We start from the raw sequence: 19048 nt of genomic DNA, 5'->3' as shown, positions 1-19048 counted from the left end.
ACACTCCGTCGACGATCTACAAAGAGCTTTGTGACATTCTCCATATGCCGAAGGTGGAGGATCTCAAGAATTATCTTGGCATCCCGACTATATAGGGGATTTCAAAAAGGAATGCTCTTGCACATGTAAAGACCGGATTATGGCGAAAATGGTCAGGTTGAAGCAACAATTCTTATCACAATCTGGTAAGGAGACCTTGATTAAGGCGGTCGCACAAGTTGTGCCGGCATACCTTATGAATGTGTTTAAACTTCCGAAAAAATTGTGCAAAGATATTCTTGCAGCTATTGCCAAGTTCTTATGGGGCCAAAAAGAAAATGAATAGCATATCCATTGGGTAAGTTAGGAAGTGTTGGGATCCGCCAAAGCCGAGGGGGGATTGGGTTTTCGGAATCTTAGGGAGTTCAACATCGCCTTCATTGCGAAACAATGTTGAAAACTAAGCCACGACCCCAACTCTCTTTGGGCCCGGGTTTTAAAGGACCGCTACTTTCCCCATGTATCGTTTTTCAAAGCAAAAAAAAGTGGCAGAGCCTCGTGGGCATGGTCTAGTTTACTAGAGGGTAGAGATTTACTTTTGAAAGTAGCCCACTAGCAAATTATGAGTGGGGATCAAACATGACTTTGGGTTGGTAGATGGATCCCGAGTATCCCTGTTGGTCATCCCACTCCAAATCCCTGAGTTTCCATGGATGAAAATCAACGGGTCTCCTCCATCATTCAGCCGAATAATTGTTGCTAGAAGTGGGATTCCATTGGCGGTATTTATCCCTGATGTAGAGTGCTCGGCCATCTCCTTGACTCAAGTAGGAAATCCCAGGCGCAATGACCGGTAAATAAACAAGGTATGTACTCCGTCAAGTCCGGATACTAGTGATTACATACCAATGCCCAACAACGAAGAACCCGGAGGCCCTCCTCCTTTAGAGCGACTGACCCCTTGGTGTAGAAGTGCATTTAGGGCATTAATACTCCTCCCAAAATTAGAAACTTCTTGTGAAAAGGGTTAAGGGGTGCAATGGCAATGCAATTAAATCTATTCAGGAGAAGATGTTCCCTCTTCCCCACCTGCCCTTTTTGCAACGAACATGAGGAACCAGTTGAGCACGTTCTATGTTGTGGTGTTGTTGGGGTGGTGATGAGGGATTATTTGGGCAGGTGTCTGGCGGTCCAAAGAAAAGAGATTGTCGCGCCAAGTGCACACGCTGCCGAGGCCCTTGCGATTTTGGAGGGATGCTTGTTGGCCCAACAAGAAAATTTATCCCATGTTGTTGTGGAATCTAATTGCAAACATATCATTTCTTGCTTATGAAGAGTATGGACAACGCATACTGTGAGACATACCCCATATTGTCTCGGGCAATGGAAATTGGTAGTTCATTACCCACATGTACCTGGTCTTGGATCCCAAGAACGAAGAATAAAGCAGCGAATTTCGTGGCGTCGTATCAGTCTACGAAGATGTGCAACTCTGTCTGGGTTGAAAGACCCCCATCTTCGTTTGTAAGAATTTTGAACAAGGACAAATTACCATGTCCTCCGTAGAATTTTTTGGTATTGTGTGGTCGGGTCGACGTTTGTGCCTTGTTTGGCGGCGTCTTTGTATGCCTTGACCTTACATCCTTTTTGTTATGTTTGCTATTTCGTCGGCTTTCTTGGTTCTCCTGGTTATAATATCTCCAGTTTCTCCAAAAAATAAAAATAAAATAAAATAAAATAAAAAATAAAATAAAATCCCAATTCACTAGGCAGCACTTTCATGATGCATGTACCTTAATATTTAAGCTTTTGCGTATATATTTCCTATTCTCTACGACAACCTTAATCCACTTCGATGCTCAACTTATAAGCTTGTAAATTTAGGCTTTTTAGCCAAAACGGTCAATTGAGATTGACATAACTCCTCACATTAGTTCTTGAAAATTAAAATTGATAGAATTGGTCTCTAAAATTGTCCACCATCAATCATTTTAGTTCTTTCGTAAAAAATTTCCCTTAAATTGAGGTTATTTTTGTCAAACCAACTTCTCCACTTGAACTGATGATTTTTTTTTTCATTTTAACGGAGATTTTCACTAAAAGACCAAAACGGTTGATAATGGACAATATCAAAGACCATTTCTATCGGTTTTAAATCTTATAAACCAAAGACCATTTTGCTAAAAAGCTTTAAATTTAACTTGTGAAACATGACGGTACGGTTGGCTTTTTCATTTTCTCCATTAAGTACTTTTGATCTATTGGTACTTGGAGTAATTCTCTTAGTCTAAATAACACCTACAAAGAGCAAATAATCATACTATACAAAAATTAAGCTAAAGACATAAGGGAGAATTCGTGACTTTTTTTCCTCAACATGCACGAATTCATAACAGTGCCCAAAAGCAATAGGTAGACTATGTAAGAATGTGATGGTAAAAGAGTCTCACATTTGTGAAAAAAAGAAACCTTGCATGTGCTTATAAGAGGTTAGGCTACTCCTAATATTGTAAACTTTGTATGTGCTTATAAGAGTTTGGACTACTCTTCATATTGTCAATTGATTTTATAGTGAAATCTTAACTTTCTTCGAACTGCACTTGCGATTACTCTTCATATTACCAATTAATTTTATAGTGAAATCTCAATTTTCTTCAAACTGCACTTACGATTTTAGGGTCAGCCATAGAAATGATAAGCTCATGATCATGTCGATAGGGTCAAGATATGCTGACCATGGATACATGGATATATAACTCATAAAATGAGCCGAGAAATATATATGCACACTATGAGACATGAATCATGATCAACCATGCATCCACAACCTACAAAGAACAGAGCAGACCAGTAAATTGTTTGTGAGCATAAATGATCCGGACAATCTTATTTGTTGGCGTGCGTCAACGTTTTGTGTATCCATTTTAATATTGTAATGCCCTTTTTTATTAGGGATTTTTTTGTATACCGACTTGTATATATATCACACCTCTAAGGAAGAAGGATATTATTGAATTAATCCAAATTACTCTACTATTTTTATGTTACTATGAATGTCACTTTCTTCGAGTAAGAGCTTTTTTTATCTCCTAATCAAACTTCATATGTCGTCACTTAATACTACGGTCTAGTGGTATTCCTCTTCACTTGTAAGTGAGAGGTCTTAGTTTCGATTCTCGTCAAAGACGAATTTGAATCATATTATTGCTAGCCCATTGTGAGGCTAAATCTATCATCTCTCCCTTAGAGTAGATAATATCGATTGTTTAAAAAATAAATAAATAAATAAACTTCTTATTTCCTTCTGGGGGGACAAAGTTTAAAGGACTTAGTTGGTGTGAATCGTTGCAAAATCCTACGGTAAGTGATGAGTTGATTTCATGTTATATATTTTACCCTATGCTTAGTATATTTTGATGAGATTGTGATACTTTGATTGATATTTTTAATGTAGGACATGCAACTTTTTCCTAAGCAAAAAGTGATCAACCAGATGAATTTTCAAGTTCACATTTGACCCGAACATCCAAACAGATTGCATGTTTGATATATGTTTGAGATTGAAGGTCCAAGCAAAACATACTTTAGGAAAACCTAACCTTCAAAATATGCATAGGTAATTCATAAGTAATTGGGAGAACTGCTTAGGATTGTTAAGGTGATGGAAGAACCCTATGTCTTTTTAAATTGATTTTCAAAACCCGTTTCACTACAAGAAAACATGGCTTAGGTGGCGACAGACATTCGACACATAACATGAAAATTCATCATATTTGATTATATGTGACGAAAATCCAACGTCACTATGTTCGTCACCTATAGTCTACGTGACAAATTTTACATTCGCCACAAATTTTTAGTATTTGTGATGCCGAATTCATCACTTAATAACTATAACTGTGACGGAATATAAGCGCCACAAAACGCAAAAGTCAGTGACCTATAAGTTCGTCACATAACAAATGTATAAGTGAGGAATTAATCATCACCCAATCTGATCCTAGAATGCTATGGTTGAGGATAAGTGAGACTGAAATTGTCACATATTCCTTTGGCATGTGGTGAAATATGTGCCACATGTGTCAAAATCATATACCTATTAGGAACAATTTGTCATCTTGAATTAGAATTCATAACAAATATGAGGCAATACTTTGGTTAATCACATTTCATTGATCAATAAGTTAGGTTACATCCAATACATACACTAAGTGTATATCCCAAAAGCTAACATAAGCATCCTAACACCTCTAAACATATTGAGATGCTAACAAGATTCTAAAGTATTGAGTCGGTAACAAAACAGGTATACCGTGTGCATGTTTGAAACCAACAGCAAAATACATAATATAAGTCATTAGCCATATCATGGTCTTTAGTTCAGCACAAGTATCATTGTCATTTGAAAGACCACCATCACTATCTCAGGTGCTTCTTGGATATTTTCTCCTTTAACTCCATCCTTCTTTTTCTTCATCTTATCCTTACATAATAAAAGAGAAGAAAATGAACATTGGTGTCTAAAGATGCATTGAGAATTTGAATAACAACAAAAGAGAAGAAAATAAGAATTGAAGAAATAATTACAGTAAGAACAACTCCGTACAAGACAAACTTATAGGTTTGTTGCTAGTGAATGGTATGTCTTGAAGGCTTTAGATAGCAAAATGATTCTAAAAGATAAGTCCTAATATTATCCCCCAAGGTGTCTCACCTCATCAACACACCCGCACAACTGACCATACCACCCATTGTATATCTAGAGAACTCCAGAATTCTTCATTAACAGTAAGGCAAGGACAACAAAGCACGGATAAGGTTGTATGTGATTTTCAAAGGGAGAGGCGGAGAATGTGGGGTTGGAGTTGCAACCCCAGTTATTTGGACTGTTATTATATAATCTAAGAGCTCAAATTCTTATAAACATTACTTATGGCTCAGCTCCTGCTCAAATCCTTGTAAATTTTTGTAAGTTTTCTAATACACCAAGGTAAAACAAAATCATCATCAAGCAGCAAAAACACAACCACCATACCCCATTGAAAGCAAAGGCACAAATTATTCATAGGAGAAAATTAAGAACAACTATTATATATGGCAAAATTACAGTACTCGAAAAATTAATAGGCCCTAATCTCAAGTCAGTGAAAGAGTTACTTGGGCCTTATCAAAGGCTAGAGCTTTATGGGAAGAGATGGGAAGCACATCTTAGATAAACATACAATTAAACAAGCTTTCAGTTTCTAAAAAATTCAAACAGAACACATAACAGAGACATGCCTAAGCCAGACAAAAATTATTGAAGTAAAGGAAATCATACCATGGTAGCTTGATTCTTCAAATTGTAACCAAATACCATTATAACAGCATATACAATTGATGCCAAACAATCACTAAATAATAACAAATTAGATAAAAATAAATGGGGTTTAAATAGAACAAAGCATGAGAAATTTGATAATTAGCAAATTAGTCATAAAAATAGATTAAATTGAACAAAAATTACAAAACCCTAAGACCATCTCCAATGGTTGGGCTAAAAGCCAAATTTTTTAGCCCGGAAAATTTAGCTTTTAGCCCAGAAACAACTTTTCTGCTCCAACCGTTCTGACCTAAAATTTTAGCCCGGGATTATTAAAGAATGAACTTATGCTATTTTTTTTTTTGTTAAATTAATTTTTTTAAAAAAAATAAATATGTAGAATATCGTAAATTAATTTTATGAACATTTTAATCTAAAAAAATTTAAATTCCGATAAATATTGAAAAATCACTAAATTTCCCACAAAGTAAGCCGTCAACTTTTACCAATCTTTCAACCCTGGGCTAACTTTCAATTCACCAACCTACACCAAATTTTCAATTCACCAACCGTTGAACACCACACTTTCAACTTTCACCAACTATATAAACACCAAACTTTCAACTTTCACCAACTATATAAACACCAAACTTTCAACCAACCATTCACCACCAAACTTTCAAAAATCATCTTCTATATAAACATATGTCCAATATTTGTTGATCACACAACCTTTCAACCTTCAATCATCCTCTATATTCACCCATATTTCAACTTTCAAAGAGTTTTTGTTTCCTAAAAATCCTCAATATCTCATCAATGGGTGATAGAAGAAGGCATAGTATGGCAATGCAGATGGCACAATATCAAGCAAGGATGGAGATTGAGGATGTTGAATTGTTCAATGCTGAAGTTGAACTATTCAACTCGTTTATGCAATCTGAGCACAATGGCGAATCTAGCCATCGTGGTTCTGTCACGGGACGTTCATATGTGCAGCGTGATAGAGAAGAGTGTCATGATCGAATGATGAAAGATTATTTCATCGAGCGTCCGAGATTTCCTGCTCATGATTTTCGGAGGCGGTTTCGGATGAGGAGAGAGCTTTTTGAAAGCATCTTGAATGCAGTTGTCAATCATGACCACTACTTTGAACGGAGGGTAGATGCCACAGGCCGACAAGGTCTATCACCTCATCAGAAGCTCACATTGTTGGTCCGCATCGGTTCCCCACCTTCAGCAAAAGAAGGAGATGGGGTCATTTCATCGACACCTTCAGCAACACCTTCATCTCCGGCATTTGTCTGTGCAGCTTCACGTTGAAATAATCTTCCCCATTGTTGGTCCGCATCGGTTCCCCACCTTGGACAATCCTTGAGGATGTCCCAAGCATGTTGCAACTTAAAAACTTGATTTTTTGGTGTTACTCTTGTCTTGTAAATTTCCATTGCTTTGTCACCCTATGCAAAAAATACATAAAAATAATTAGTTGCAACATAATATTATGTACATGACAAATAAAATATCAATAACAAAACTCACAATTTCTATGGCGCTCCTCCCACTAGCCATGCCAACCACGGCTCTCTCCAAGCTTCCCTTCCATAAAGTGCATGCTTTGTTGATAGTCTTCCACCGATCATAAACACCACCACCATCCCGCCTGCTACCATTGCAGTTTTCTTGAAACTTTGCAATGATTTTATCCCACAAAACCTTCTTATTTTGATTAGTGCCAACTGCACCATCTTCGCTAACAGAAACCCATGCCAAGCATAGAGCAACATCTTCCTCACAAGTCCAATTACGACCTCTAATATGCTCTCTTGCCATGTTGAACAATTTGGAAATGGAAAGAAATGGTAGAAAGATAAATTGGAAGAATTGTAAGAGAAATTTGAGTTTTGTGTGGATGTTTGAACAAATACATAGGTATTTATAGAGTTTTTGGGTGAATTTTGAGTTAAATAATTTTTTTTTAATTATTTTAACCGTTAGATTTCAATTTGGGCCGTTAGATCTTTTTTTTTACCGTTAGATTTGATTATATTTGATCTCAGCCGTTGGATTCAATGTATTTTAAAATAACATATTTTAAAAAATCAAATTTGAATTTGGACCGTTGGATCAACCAACGGTCCTTGAAACACATCCGTTGGATTGCAAAAATAGCCGTTGGACTTCAGCTGGGTGGCCGACAACCCGCTGACAGCGGGGCCCACCCTATCGGGCAAGGTCTGTAAGCGCTCCGCGTGGGGCGCGTACGCGAGTGAGCGGGCCGAGACTGGCCTTTGGGCCAGCGAGTCCAGTCGCGCGGGGAGGGGGGGAATCTGGGGGGAATTTGGCCCAACTTTAACATTTGGCATTTAGCCCAATGTTTTAGCATGGGTTGGAGATGGTTTGGGGGGGAAATTTGGCATTTAGCCCATTGTTGGAGATGGTCTAATAATATGTTAAATTAGGGAACTACAAATTTTAAGTGAATTTGAAAAAAAAAAAACAAAAACAAAACCCCTTACTAATTACCTTAGATAAGCAAAATCCCTTCGACGATTCATGGACACAAAAGGCTACTGGTTTGCTCAATTTTGGGGGCAATTATCTGCAAATTCAAAACCCTAAGTTAAAAAGAATTGATAATAAATGAAACAATTTTACCCAAATAGAGACTTGGGAGGGTGGATTCGTGGACGCGGAAGTGAAGGGCACTCGAAGCTCAATATTGGAGACAGATACCTGTGAATCCAGCACAAAAATCATAATTGAACAAAAAGAGAACTATTGGACGACAAATCAAGGTAGTCTGGTTGGTGCGAGGCTTGAATTTGGCTTGTTGGTTGAATGAGTCTCTAAGGTTTTTGGTTGTGGAGAATGACAGAGAGCGAAAAGATGAGAAAGGGTTTGAGCAATTGGCTCGGAAGATCCTGGTACTGTTGTAGTAGAGACAGAAAGAAAATTGAGGGATGAGACGGCCAGCGGTGGCTGCCATGATTTTAGGTCACGGTGATGGAGAGGGGAGAAGTATGAGAGCAAGAACAGGAAAGTGAATGAGAGACGGGGAGAATTCTCAAAAAAAAAGTTAATATTTGATTCACTCTTTTTTTTTTTTTTTTTTTTTTTGTTGGAACTTTATTCCCCGTTTGTAATGTGATGACCACTTTCCTCACAAAAGTACAAATATGCGACCCACTTTGAAATTCCTCACATACCCTATTTCATATGGCGCCATTTTGTCCCACCATATATTTTATTAAGGACTTCGAAAATTTTGTGCCACTACTTCTTCATCTTAAAATATATAAAATAATTATAAGTGACACTTGTCATATTCGTCACTTAATTTTAGAATATGTGATGTATTTATCGTCACATGAGTTGGTCCAAATTCCGTACCTAGCAAACCAATTACGCGTGACGCGTTTAACATTTTGGTCACATAATTTTTATATATGTGACAAATTTTTCGGCATCACATAGAATTTGTCACCTTTTCCATTTTTTCTTGTAGTGTTTCTTTTAGTTAGTTTTCTTCTGCCGGATCTTTTAAATTGAGAATGACCTTGCATAAGCATTCTTACTATAACGAACTTGTACTCTTACCAGTGTTCTAAAATTCGGCCTAACAGGCCGCCTAGGCGCTCGGCGGTGAGCTTCTTTGGCGATTTTGGGCCAAACATCAATAAAATCGGGAAGGGTTTAGGAGGCTGCCTAGGCAGCAGTAGGCGGTGCTAGGCGATCTAGGTGGTGGTAGGCGGAACGCTAGGCGGAACCCAAAAGCTTCGTGCAATACCAGAAACTCTCATCTCAGACTTGAAACCCAAGCTATGTGCATCCTACAAACCCAAAAGCTTTGTGCAAACCCAAAAGCTTCATACACCCCATTCATCGACCGCTAGATCAAAAGAGAGATCCAAAAATTTATGAAGCCGAAACAAAGAGACCCAGATAAAAAGATTCAAAACCCAACAATCAAAACTCAGATAACGATGGATTCGAACCCAACTTTACAAATTTACAGAGAAGAAGAGAAGAAAATGGGAGGGGAATTTTTTGAATTTTCCCGAGAAAATACTGTTTTATCTCAAAACCCAGATCGCAGAATTCGAAGAGAACAAATGCATTGCAACTTGTGGTTCTAGACTGGAAGTAGGAAAGCGTAAAATGTTCAAAGAAGCCCCTTTTTTATATTTTTTTTATATTTTGTTTTAGTAAAAAAAAAAAAAAAAAAAAAAGTGAATATGTGATGATATTTCGGCTTTAAGCTAAGACCATCTCCAATGGTTGGGCTAAAAGCCAAATTTTTTAGCCCGGAAAATTTAACTTTTAGCACAGAAACAGTTTTTCTACTCCAACCATTATAGCCTAAAATTTTAGCCCGAGATTATTAAAGAACGAAATTAGGTTATTTTTTTTGTTAAATTAAATTTTTTTTTTAAATAAATATGCAGACTATCGTAAATTAATTTTATGAACATTTTAATCTAAAAAAATTTAAATTCCGATAAATATTGGGTAGAGTCCTCTCCGATTTCTGGGCTAAATTTTGGGGGAATTTGGCATTGGTTTAGCATTTAGCATTTAGCACAAAATTTCCCCTTGGGTTGGAGTGGGTTTGGGGGGAAATTTTAGGAGGTAATTTGGCTTTTAGCCCACCATTGGAGTTGGTCTAATGGGCCCATATTGGGGCTGATATTTGATGTAGCATTATGCTTTGCATGTAATCCATGTGTCTTTTCTTTGCCCATAAACTCAATTAGGGGTGGTTCGGTATGGGATACCATACCGAAACTAGTATCTCGAATCCCAAACCGAAATTTTTCGGGACGGGAATTTGAAGACCAATCCCAAACCAAATTTTCGGGAATCCCAAATTTCGGGAATCCCGAAATATTTTCGGGATTTTGGGACAAATCGGGAATCCCAAATTGAAATATGAAATTATAAATTGTTCTTCAAATATATAATTCAAGAACACATTCATGAACTAGGAATTTCATTTCATTCACACTACCATTTAATTGAACACTGGCATGCTTGACTCTTTTTATCATAGTCAAAATTCAAATTAATTAAACTCTTTTTGCAATCTATTGAGAGACAAAAGAATCAAGCCTTCTGAAATAATCAGCCATGGCAGCAACAATAATAAAATCCACATGAATATCAAACAGAACATGAAAAATATGCAAGGTGTAGGGCATTCTAGGTTGCTGAGCATGAATTAGAAACTACTAGCATCAATTATAAAAGAATAATATATATGTATAAATATATATATAATAATTAATATTATATATTTTCGGTTTGGTATGGGATTCCCGAAATATCGAGAAGTCAATCCCGAATCCCATACCGAAATTTTGGGATTAGTTCGGGATAGCATCCCGAAAATTTCGGGAATTTCGGTTTGGGAAATTTTTGGTTTTGGATCGGGATTTTTTCGGTTCGGTTCGGGATTTTCGGGAATTTTTTCCACCCCTAAACTCAATAGGGTCTCGCACTTTACTTACAGTTTTTCAAATTCTCAACACATTACAAGTATATGGTTTTTTGAAGTGTAAATAAACACTTATTTATATGATATTTTATAAATTTACTTAAATCCGGCTAGCCCACCTAGGCGTCCGTCTAGGCGCTAGGCCTCAAGCCACCGCCCGACTAGCGCCTAGCGTTTTTTATAACCTTGACTCTTACAAGTACTTTTGATGTTTTTATCTCTACTTTTACAGGTGGTAAAAATCCTATCAATGAGCGAAATGGAAACCATTCAAATATGGTCGGTAAATATGAACGATCGATTGTGACAAACTCCATGCTAGTTGAACTAAACAACAACAAAAAGCACTGGCTGACCAGTCGATAGAGCCTTAATGATCGCTAATCTACTCGAACAGCAGTGAAACCATGTGAAGTGATATCTCCAGCGAATGAATAATCTGACGTTCATGAAATAACCCTTTATCTATACTCAATTGTGCCCACTCATGTGACTCTGGATATTCCTGAAGTGAATAAATCGGAAACTAATACTCTATCTAATAGTAATGTAGTTCAACAACCTTATTGTTTGCTTCCGATATAGAATCGTGGGAAGCCACATGTACAGTTCTCACCAGAAGAGAAGACTAGATGCACTATTGCCCAGTAAGAGAGAATTTTTCATTGTGATAGGAATACAAGTGGTACACCACGTGTTTTAATAGAAGTGGTGGGAAATTTTAATTTTTGTAAGTTAATAACTTTTTAGCATACATATTCCACTATTTATATAGTGACATATGGCGTACCACCCATGTACCAGTCACATTTAAAAATCTCCTTCCCAATACATTCTATTCACCAACTCTCTCCACAATACCAAGCTATGGTGAGCCAAGTGGCAAGTATACAGACTGACAAAATTTGAAGATGCTTTGAAAGATCCAATATGGATTGCAGGTACGCAAGTAGATATGGATACATTACAGAAAAATTAGATTTGGAATATAGTGTCTTTGTGAAAAGAGAAGTGACCAGTGGGTTGCAAATGGGTATTCACAATTAAACACAAAGTTAATGGGACTATATATGTGGATGATATGGCTGCTATGGTAACCTTATTGATTATATATGAGGATAAATGGTTGTTACAGGTGATGATGTTGAAGAAATTGAGAATTACAAGTAGGGATGGGCAAATACCCATTGGTTATGGGTAACCGCGGTTATCCGCCCATTTAAATTAAACGGTTACGGTTACGGTTATGGGTAATCGTTTAGATAAATAAACGGTTATAGGTATAACCGTTTACCCGAGAAATTTAAATGGGCGGTTATGGGTATTAACCGCGGTTATAAACGGGTAACCGTTTACTCATTTATTTTATATATGTAAAATTAACACAAACCATGTTCTCGATCCAATAATACTTAGCACCCAATAAATTAGCAAGGAATTCATCGGTCCTTCTCTCAATAACACTGCTACAGAAATGATGATTCTCATCATCAAGGAATTCGCCAAATTAATTTAAATTCCTTGCGGGTAACCATGAAATTGACAGAAATGCTTTGATAGAAATGTCTTCTAAACAATTTTTGTAACCCAACAATACTTACCAAATATTATATTTACCTTCATTGGTAACAGTTAAAAATATCGTCCTTAAACTATTATTTCAATTATTGGAATGGTATAAGGACTTAAAAAATTAAAATACAGAAATGCATGATGAATGTACATATAACGGTGTTTAATTGTTAAAAAAAAAAGAAAATTATGAATTTTTTTTTTTAATTTTCAAGTTGTTAAAAAACATGTAGACGGGTGAAAAAGGGATAATGGTAAACTTAAAAAAAAAAAAAAAAATTAAAAAAAAAAAAAAAAAAGATAAACGGGTTAAAAGGGGTAAATGGGTAAACAAGTATTAAACGGTTACGGTTAAATGGGTATACGGTTATGGGTATGGTTAACCATTTATAAACGGTTATGGGTATAGGTATAACCGTTTAGGCAATTACCCAATGGGTTAACAGTTATGCGGGTATGAGCATAAATAGTTATGGGTAAATAACCGCGGTTACCTGCCCGCCATAACCGTTGCCCATCCCTAATTACAAGTGTATTTGGCATCCGAGGTTGAGATGAAAGACTTGCGAGGTTTGAAATATTTCATAGGGATTGAGGTGGCCCGATTGAAGGAAGGTCTCTACTTATCTCAACGGAAATATGTGCTTGATTTATTGTCTAAAATTGCTATGTTAGCTTGCAAGCCAGCTGAGACTCCGATTCCGCATAATCATCATTTGAGTATTTATCCTAATCAGGTTCTAACTAATAGAGGAGATATCACTAGTTGGTTGGGAAGTTGATCTATTTGTCACTTACTCGTTTATACGTAGCCTATGCCATCAGTTTGGTTAATCAATTTATGCACTCTCTGAGCAAGGATCACATGGCGGCTGTATGAGAATTTTGAGCTATTTAAAAGCAAATCCCAGAAAAGGGGTTAATTTTTAGGAAGCGTGGACATATGGAGGTGAATGGATATGAATGCAGATTGGGCGGGAAAACTGTTGGATATACGCTCAACCTCGAGGTACTTCACATTTGTTGCAAGTAATCTTGTAACTTGGTTAAGTAAAAAGCACACTCCTCCACTCCCTTGGTGTAAATACTGTCGTTTGTTAAAAAAAAATTGCAAAGCAAGAGGGTTAGGGGACTTTATTTAGCTTGACAAGATTTATTTACATTTTCTTTTAATGGAAATGAGATGATCACGTTACAAATTACTAAATATTGAAAAATATCAAATAATGTCCACATATCAATTGAAAAGTGATCATTTAAGCATTTAAAATTTGTAACTTGCTACTTTCAGCCAATTTCCTTATTTTAAAGGTGAGGAGGGTCAAAGGTTCATATGGGTTTCATATACTGAATTTCGATATATATAATGTTTCCCAACTATTGTAAAGCAGCTATAAGACTTGTTCACAGGAATCTGTAGGACCAAATGGCGCAGCTGGTCCATGCTTTGACAAGCTTCAACATCATGGTACTCTTCAAATGCCAACCCATGCATGCAGGCTCCTGTGCCCTTGGGGGTTCACATGCATGCCATGCTCGTCACCAGTTCAATAACTCACCCGACCTGAAGTGGTCACTGCATGCAGAACGGTAGATAAATGCATGTTACTAAGTAAGTATAAATGAAATGGATAACTATGAATTGCTAGATCTATCCACTGCCACTACTAAATTAAACAGTTTGCGCGATGAGGAAGATTTTGTCGCGTAAATTATTATTAGGTCGCACAAAAACTATGATGACCAGAAAATCGTCGCATGTATTTTGTCACGCAAAGGTCGTGAAAAAAGACATTGCGGGACAAACAATTTCAAACTCATCGCGCAAAAAAAAAAATGGTAAAAGGGTACAAGCGCGCTTTGTGACAAGTTCGTCTCAAAAAGTTTGCACGACGAAAAATGTTAGAGGCACGTGATAATGCCCGACGAAGTCATAAGACGCACTTAATTTTGCGCGACAACTGATCGGCGTCACGCAAGTGTAATTTTTATCAAAAAAAAAACATAGAATAAAAGGAAAATTAAAAAAAAAAATTCAAACTAATGACAAAAAAAAAAAAAAAAGCAAATTAATGAATAAAAGAACAATTTTTATTTATAATATAAATAAAAATGTACGTACAACTATAAAGTTTTAAAAGAAAGTAGGAACAAAACTATATAAAAAAAAATAAAATAAATCTATAGGAATATCGTTCCAAGGGTCAAAACAAAGACCCTCGAGAAAAACCGACACAAAAATGAAGAAAGTAAGAGAACCCAGATCAAGATTAGAATTTGGAAGAAACCCCATTTGAGAAAAACCCACAAAGATGAAGAAAAGTAGTATCAAGATTAAAAGCAGAGCAATCAGAACAAAACCCATATGAGAAATAGCCATAAAGATAAAGAAAAAAAAGAATTTGGGGTTTGGATATACCTGAATGAAGTAGTCATTGAAGAAGAGGCGCAACAACTGAGCAAAGACATTCTTCAAGTGGGAGTAAATCTGCGCCATCGTTAACCTCACAATGGTCTCAGTTTCTGGGCAAGTCTCACGGTAGAAATCATATTTAAGATCCGATTGACCTCCATCATTCATCTCCTTCATGACGAAATCTTGGCCACCATCGGAAAAAGCCAGAGAAACCAGATTGACCAGTGGTTCTTGGGCGAAGGAGGAGGTGGAGAGAAGTAGGGAAACATGAAGGATTGACGCAGGGAGAAAAGCACAGAAACAGAGAGGAAGAGAAAGGGAAAAGCGATGGAAGAAAATGGAAGAGCCTTCGAGCACCTTTCCCACCAAAAACGAAAAGAGAGGGTGGAGAACTGTTGGAATTAGATTAACATGTTGCTACTGGTTGGGGACAGGGTCGGAGGTCGACAGGCCTGACTATTGTGCTTACTCGGTGTGGAAAGGTTGTGAGGGCGATGGTGCAAAAAAACCAGGAAGATGTATTCTGGATGAACTGAAGGCTTGTACAAGCATCGACATTTGAGACTTGTATGATGCCAACTCACTCCTTAGGCCAGCGACTTCTTGTGTCAAAGCCGTAACTTGGCCTTTTGACTGCGAGGATGACGAGGCTCTACTCTCTCGCCGCCTGGCATTTCCTATCCCCCGACAATAAGTCCCTGGCCTCTGACTGAAAGTCTAGTCCAATGTCTCTGTCACAATGTGTAACCTTGCATCCTCAAGGGATCCACAGACTCAATCGGCGTGTCCGAGAAAAGCTGGAAGGCGGACTCTTGAAGCATCGACTTACTCTTCTCCACCATAGTCGCCTGTGAAAAAGAAAAACATGGATTATTAATAGAAAACAATTTGAAATAATTAGTATAAATGTTGAATGCATAAGAAATTACTTGCATGAAGGGACTTGGTCAACTCATTCCTAGGCCGAACATAAACGTCAGCAAAGACGTCGATCTCCAGAAATTTTGAACCATCCTGAAATCGAAAAAGATAAGGAAAATGTTAGTAAGAAAAAAAAATTTATTAGCGGCATTTTAAAATTGGAAATGAAAGATGTGATATTATACCTTCTGTCACGCCTCCATCCTATAAGAGAAATGCCCCGAACCCGAACGGTGGAGAAGAGTCTTCTTCTCCCGATTGATCTTACTCGTCTTCGCCTTATTCTGTTATAAAAAAACGTAAACGTATTAGTTGTAATACTTAAAGAAAATAAAAATAATAATAATAATAATAATAATAATAATAATAATAATAATAATAATAATAATAATAATAATAATAATAATAATAAACACTAGTAAAAATTAAAAAAAGTAAAATGAAAGAAGTCGTAATTAAAAATGCACCACATAGCCCGGCTCCTGAAAATGATCGCAAAGCCAAACCCAACTATCTTGTCGGTCCTCCAACTCCTTCGGACAACCCTCCTCAAGAGCGACATGTGGATCATCAAATTGCTGGAAACATTGGTGCAGGTCACTCTTCCACTGCTTGTAGCGTTCAAGAAAAGCCGATTGAGGTACGCAAACATGTCCTCGTCCATGTCCTCCAAATTGTAGTTTGTTTGTAATGTAACAAATATTTTGAAAGTATTAGTAATAAAAGACAGTAATAAATATAAACGTAAAAATTTTACATGAAAAGCATTAAAAAGGCAATGCTACTTACGGACAATTGGTTGGGTATCCTGTTCTTCGTCTGCTTCGGCATCGTCTTCCAAGACTTCCACTGCATAGGGCAAAAGGTCTGCACAACATGCCCAATGTCATGGGCCAATGCACTATGCTGCTCCGCCGTTGGTGCTACCCGATATCACTCATTGTATCCGATTGGGATACGACCGTTGGTCACCCGGGTGACCTTCGCCATCTTCAATTGCCGACAAGGTCCCCGGGTGTTTTTCTTCACTGCAAAGAGATGAAAAATAAATCATTAACCCAAAACTAATAACAAATCCTACTAAAATTTCAGCATAACCTCCCCTAAAATTAAAACATTTCCCAAAACCCTAAAAATAACATAAATAATTTACGCATCCAACATAATGATCACAACAGTTTAATAAAAGGTTCGGAACGATGACAACTTTTTAATCCTTACATGACATAACTTAACAAATTCAACCTAAAATAACAAAATTCAGTTACATGGGAATGAGGGAGTGAATTAGGATTGTATACTTGGTCGTGTACCTGAGGCATCGGTTGTGGATCCCGATGGCGACATCTGGTTCGTAGTACGAGGGTGCCGGTGAGTACATCGGGCGCTAACAGGCAACGCCACCGAAGAAGTCGACGATGCATGTGCTTGTGGGACTGGATGACCAATTGGGTCAACCAAATTGACCGGCCTATAGTCCATCTCTGCCGGAGCAGTGGCGGCAATAGTAGGTGTAGTCGTCAGACTAGGTGTAAAAGTCATCACCCTCCGGATTCTAATGAGGTTTGACATCTACAAAATTGGAAATCAATTTGTTTCGTACACAAAGATTTAACTTACCATACACATGCTAATAATTTCAACTTAAATTTAAAACGAAATTTAAAAACCCTAATTCTAAACCCAATTCAAGTTTGGCAAAAACAAAACTTAAAACTGATATACCATACACAAACTAATCAATTCAGATAGGATATAGACCCAGCAATTATAACTTATAAGAAGAAACTAGCGTAAAGGAGTAGTTGGAGGCAAAATTTAGTATGTACATGCTCTGTGTGTGTCAAGGAATTCAAATGACAGCCACAAGCTAGCAATTTGGCTCCTCGAGGGTAGGCAAAAACCAAGAATATGCATCCAAGTTAATGGATGGAAACAAAAAATTATAGCACATATTCAACAATAACCAGGGATGTACATATTAAAACAAAGGGAAGCAGCGGATAACTGATAACCTTCTTTGCATCTCCCTAGAAGCAGAGATGATAACCTTCTATTTTCAAAATCAAAGCACAGTATTGGTCAATGAATACAATCAGAAAACCAATGAAAAGAGAGTAACCAAAACATCTAATTCTGATATGTAAGCTCTCATCAAATGAACCTTAAAAAAGCAAGTCAACCACAACAATATCAAAATCCATGGAACTACTTTCGAGCAGACCACTTGAACTTGAAGTCAAACAACAATACTAGAAAGAAATGGAAGGTAACAAAATTATGGAAATAGTAATTAAAATTACCATAAAGTAATGCAGGTGACCAAAGTGTACATCCAAAGGCTAGTGGATTTTTCTCCTGAAAATTGAAAAAATCAAGAATGACAATCTTATCATATGAAAGTATTTTCATTAAAGAATGACATTATTAGCACTGAAAGTATTCGTTGACAAAAAACTTCACCCGGTATCCAAAAAAGATAAACAAATTTCTTCAAGAGAGCAAATAAATACCCATCTAGAATATAAGAATTTACAACACAATATCATTCTCCAGGAAACACAAATTTGGATGAAAAAAAATCCCAAATTGCTGAACCCTTTCTCCAGAAAATGAAATTTTGAAATATGAAAAATGCCAACTCGCTAAACCCATGTTCTAGATGTGTTCATGTTTGCATACTTTATGAAGAGAGCAACGTGCAATCACAGAGAAAACAAAAACAAAGGGAAGCACATGGAAGTTTACAGAACTAATCTCCGCATGTGCACTTTCCATCCTCAAACCTATGAAACCTATTGTTATCCCTCACTATGATAACCCTTCCTGAACACTTGGACATAAACTTGATTACAGTATGACAATCGCCACCAATTTAAGAACCCTAAATATAACCCCCAATTTAAGAAAACCTAATCTAACCTCACTGCCCAAAATCGTTCCCCTAATTTAAGACCTAAATCTAACCCCAATTAAGAACCCTAAAAACTCTAATTTAAGAACCTAAATGTAACCCCCAATTTACGAACCCTAAATTTAACCCGACTGCCCTAATTCTAACCCCCAATTTGAAAAAGAAAAAAAACCAAAAAAACCCTAATTCTAACTCCCAATTTGTAAATAAAGAAAATTGAAAATAAAAACTAAAGAGAAAATTACCTCTTGGAGACAAAGTCGCGATAGCCAGAGAGAGGGACGGAGAGAAAGATGGAGATACATAGGAATAAGAGAGGGTATTGCGCAGGGAAAAAGGAAGAAGAGGGAAGTGAGGGGGAGTTAAAATATAGAATCTTGCGCGACAGAGTCTCAGTATCGCAAAGCTAAACAATTGTTGCACAAGTTTTTTAAAATTTCCCCGAAA

General features: G+C 36.9%; 1 protein-coding gene and 3 long non-coding RNA genes across 4 annotated transcripts; all 4 read right to left on the bottom strand.

Annotated features, from left to right (window-relative positions):
* Window positions 1–4132: 4132 nt before the first annotated feature.
* Window positions 4133–8392, bottom strand: LOC137718671 (uncharacterized). Its single transcript, XR_015965005.1, has 2 exons — window positions 7808–8392; window positions 4133–4462 (listed from the first exon to the last, which is right to left on the bottom strand). It is a non-coding gene; the product is annotated as an uncharacterized LOC137718671 (long non-coding RNA).
* On the bottom strand, window positions 5742–7264 carry LOC148694643 (uncharacterized). Its single transcript, XM_088698156.1, has 2 exons — window positions 6824–7264; window positions 5742–6741 (listed from the first exon to the last, which is right to left on the bottom strand). Exons 1-2 carry the CDS (start codon window positions 7112–7114, stop codon window positions 6478–6480), a joined length of 555 nt encoding a protein of 184 aa, XP_088554282.1. The 5' UTR covers window positions 7115–7264; the 3' UTR covers window positions 5742–6477.
* A 5069-nt stretch (window positions 8393–13461) lies between the features above and the next one.
* Window positions 13462–16294, bottom strand: LOC148694642 (uncharacterized). The gene is made up of 5 exons (XR_015965737.1): window positions 16155–16294; window positions 15873–15971; window positions 15696–15780; window positions 14770–15614; window positions 13462–13926 (listed from the first exon to the last, which is right to left on the bottom strand). It is a non-coding gene; the product is annotated as an uncharacterized LOC148694642 (long non-coding RNA).
* Window positions 16295–17163: 869 nt separating this feature from the next.
* On the bottom strand, window positions 17164–18490 carry LOC148694641 (uncharacterized). Its single transcript, XR_015965738.1, has 3 exons — window positions 18441–18490; window positions 17991–18045; window positions 17164–17259 (listed from the first exon to the last, which is right to left on the bottom strand). It is a non-coding gene; the product is annotated as an uncharacterized LOC148694641 (long non-coding RNA).
* Between the last annotated feature and the right edge of the window lie 558 nt (window positions 18491–19048).

The sequence above is a fragment of the Pyrus communis genome, chromosome 8, assembly GCF_041283825.1.
Source record: "Pyrus communis isolate YQ-2024b chromosome 8, ASM4128382v1, whole genome shotgun sequence".
Lineage (NCBI taxonomy): Eukaryota > Viridiplantae > Streptophyta > Magnoliopsida > Rosales > Rosaceae > Pyrus > Pyrus communis.
The sequence above is the reverse complement of the archived record's forward strand: the minus strand, read 5'-3'. Positions and strand labels throughout refer to the sequence as shown.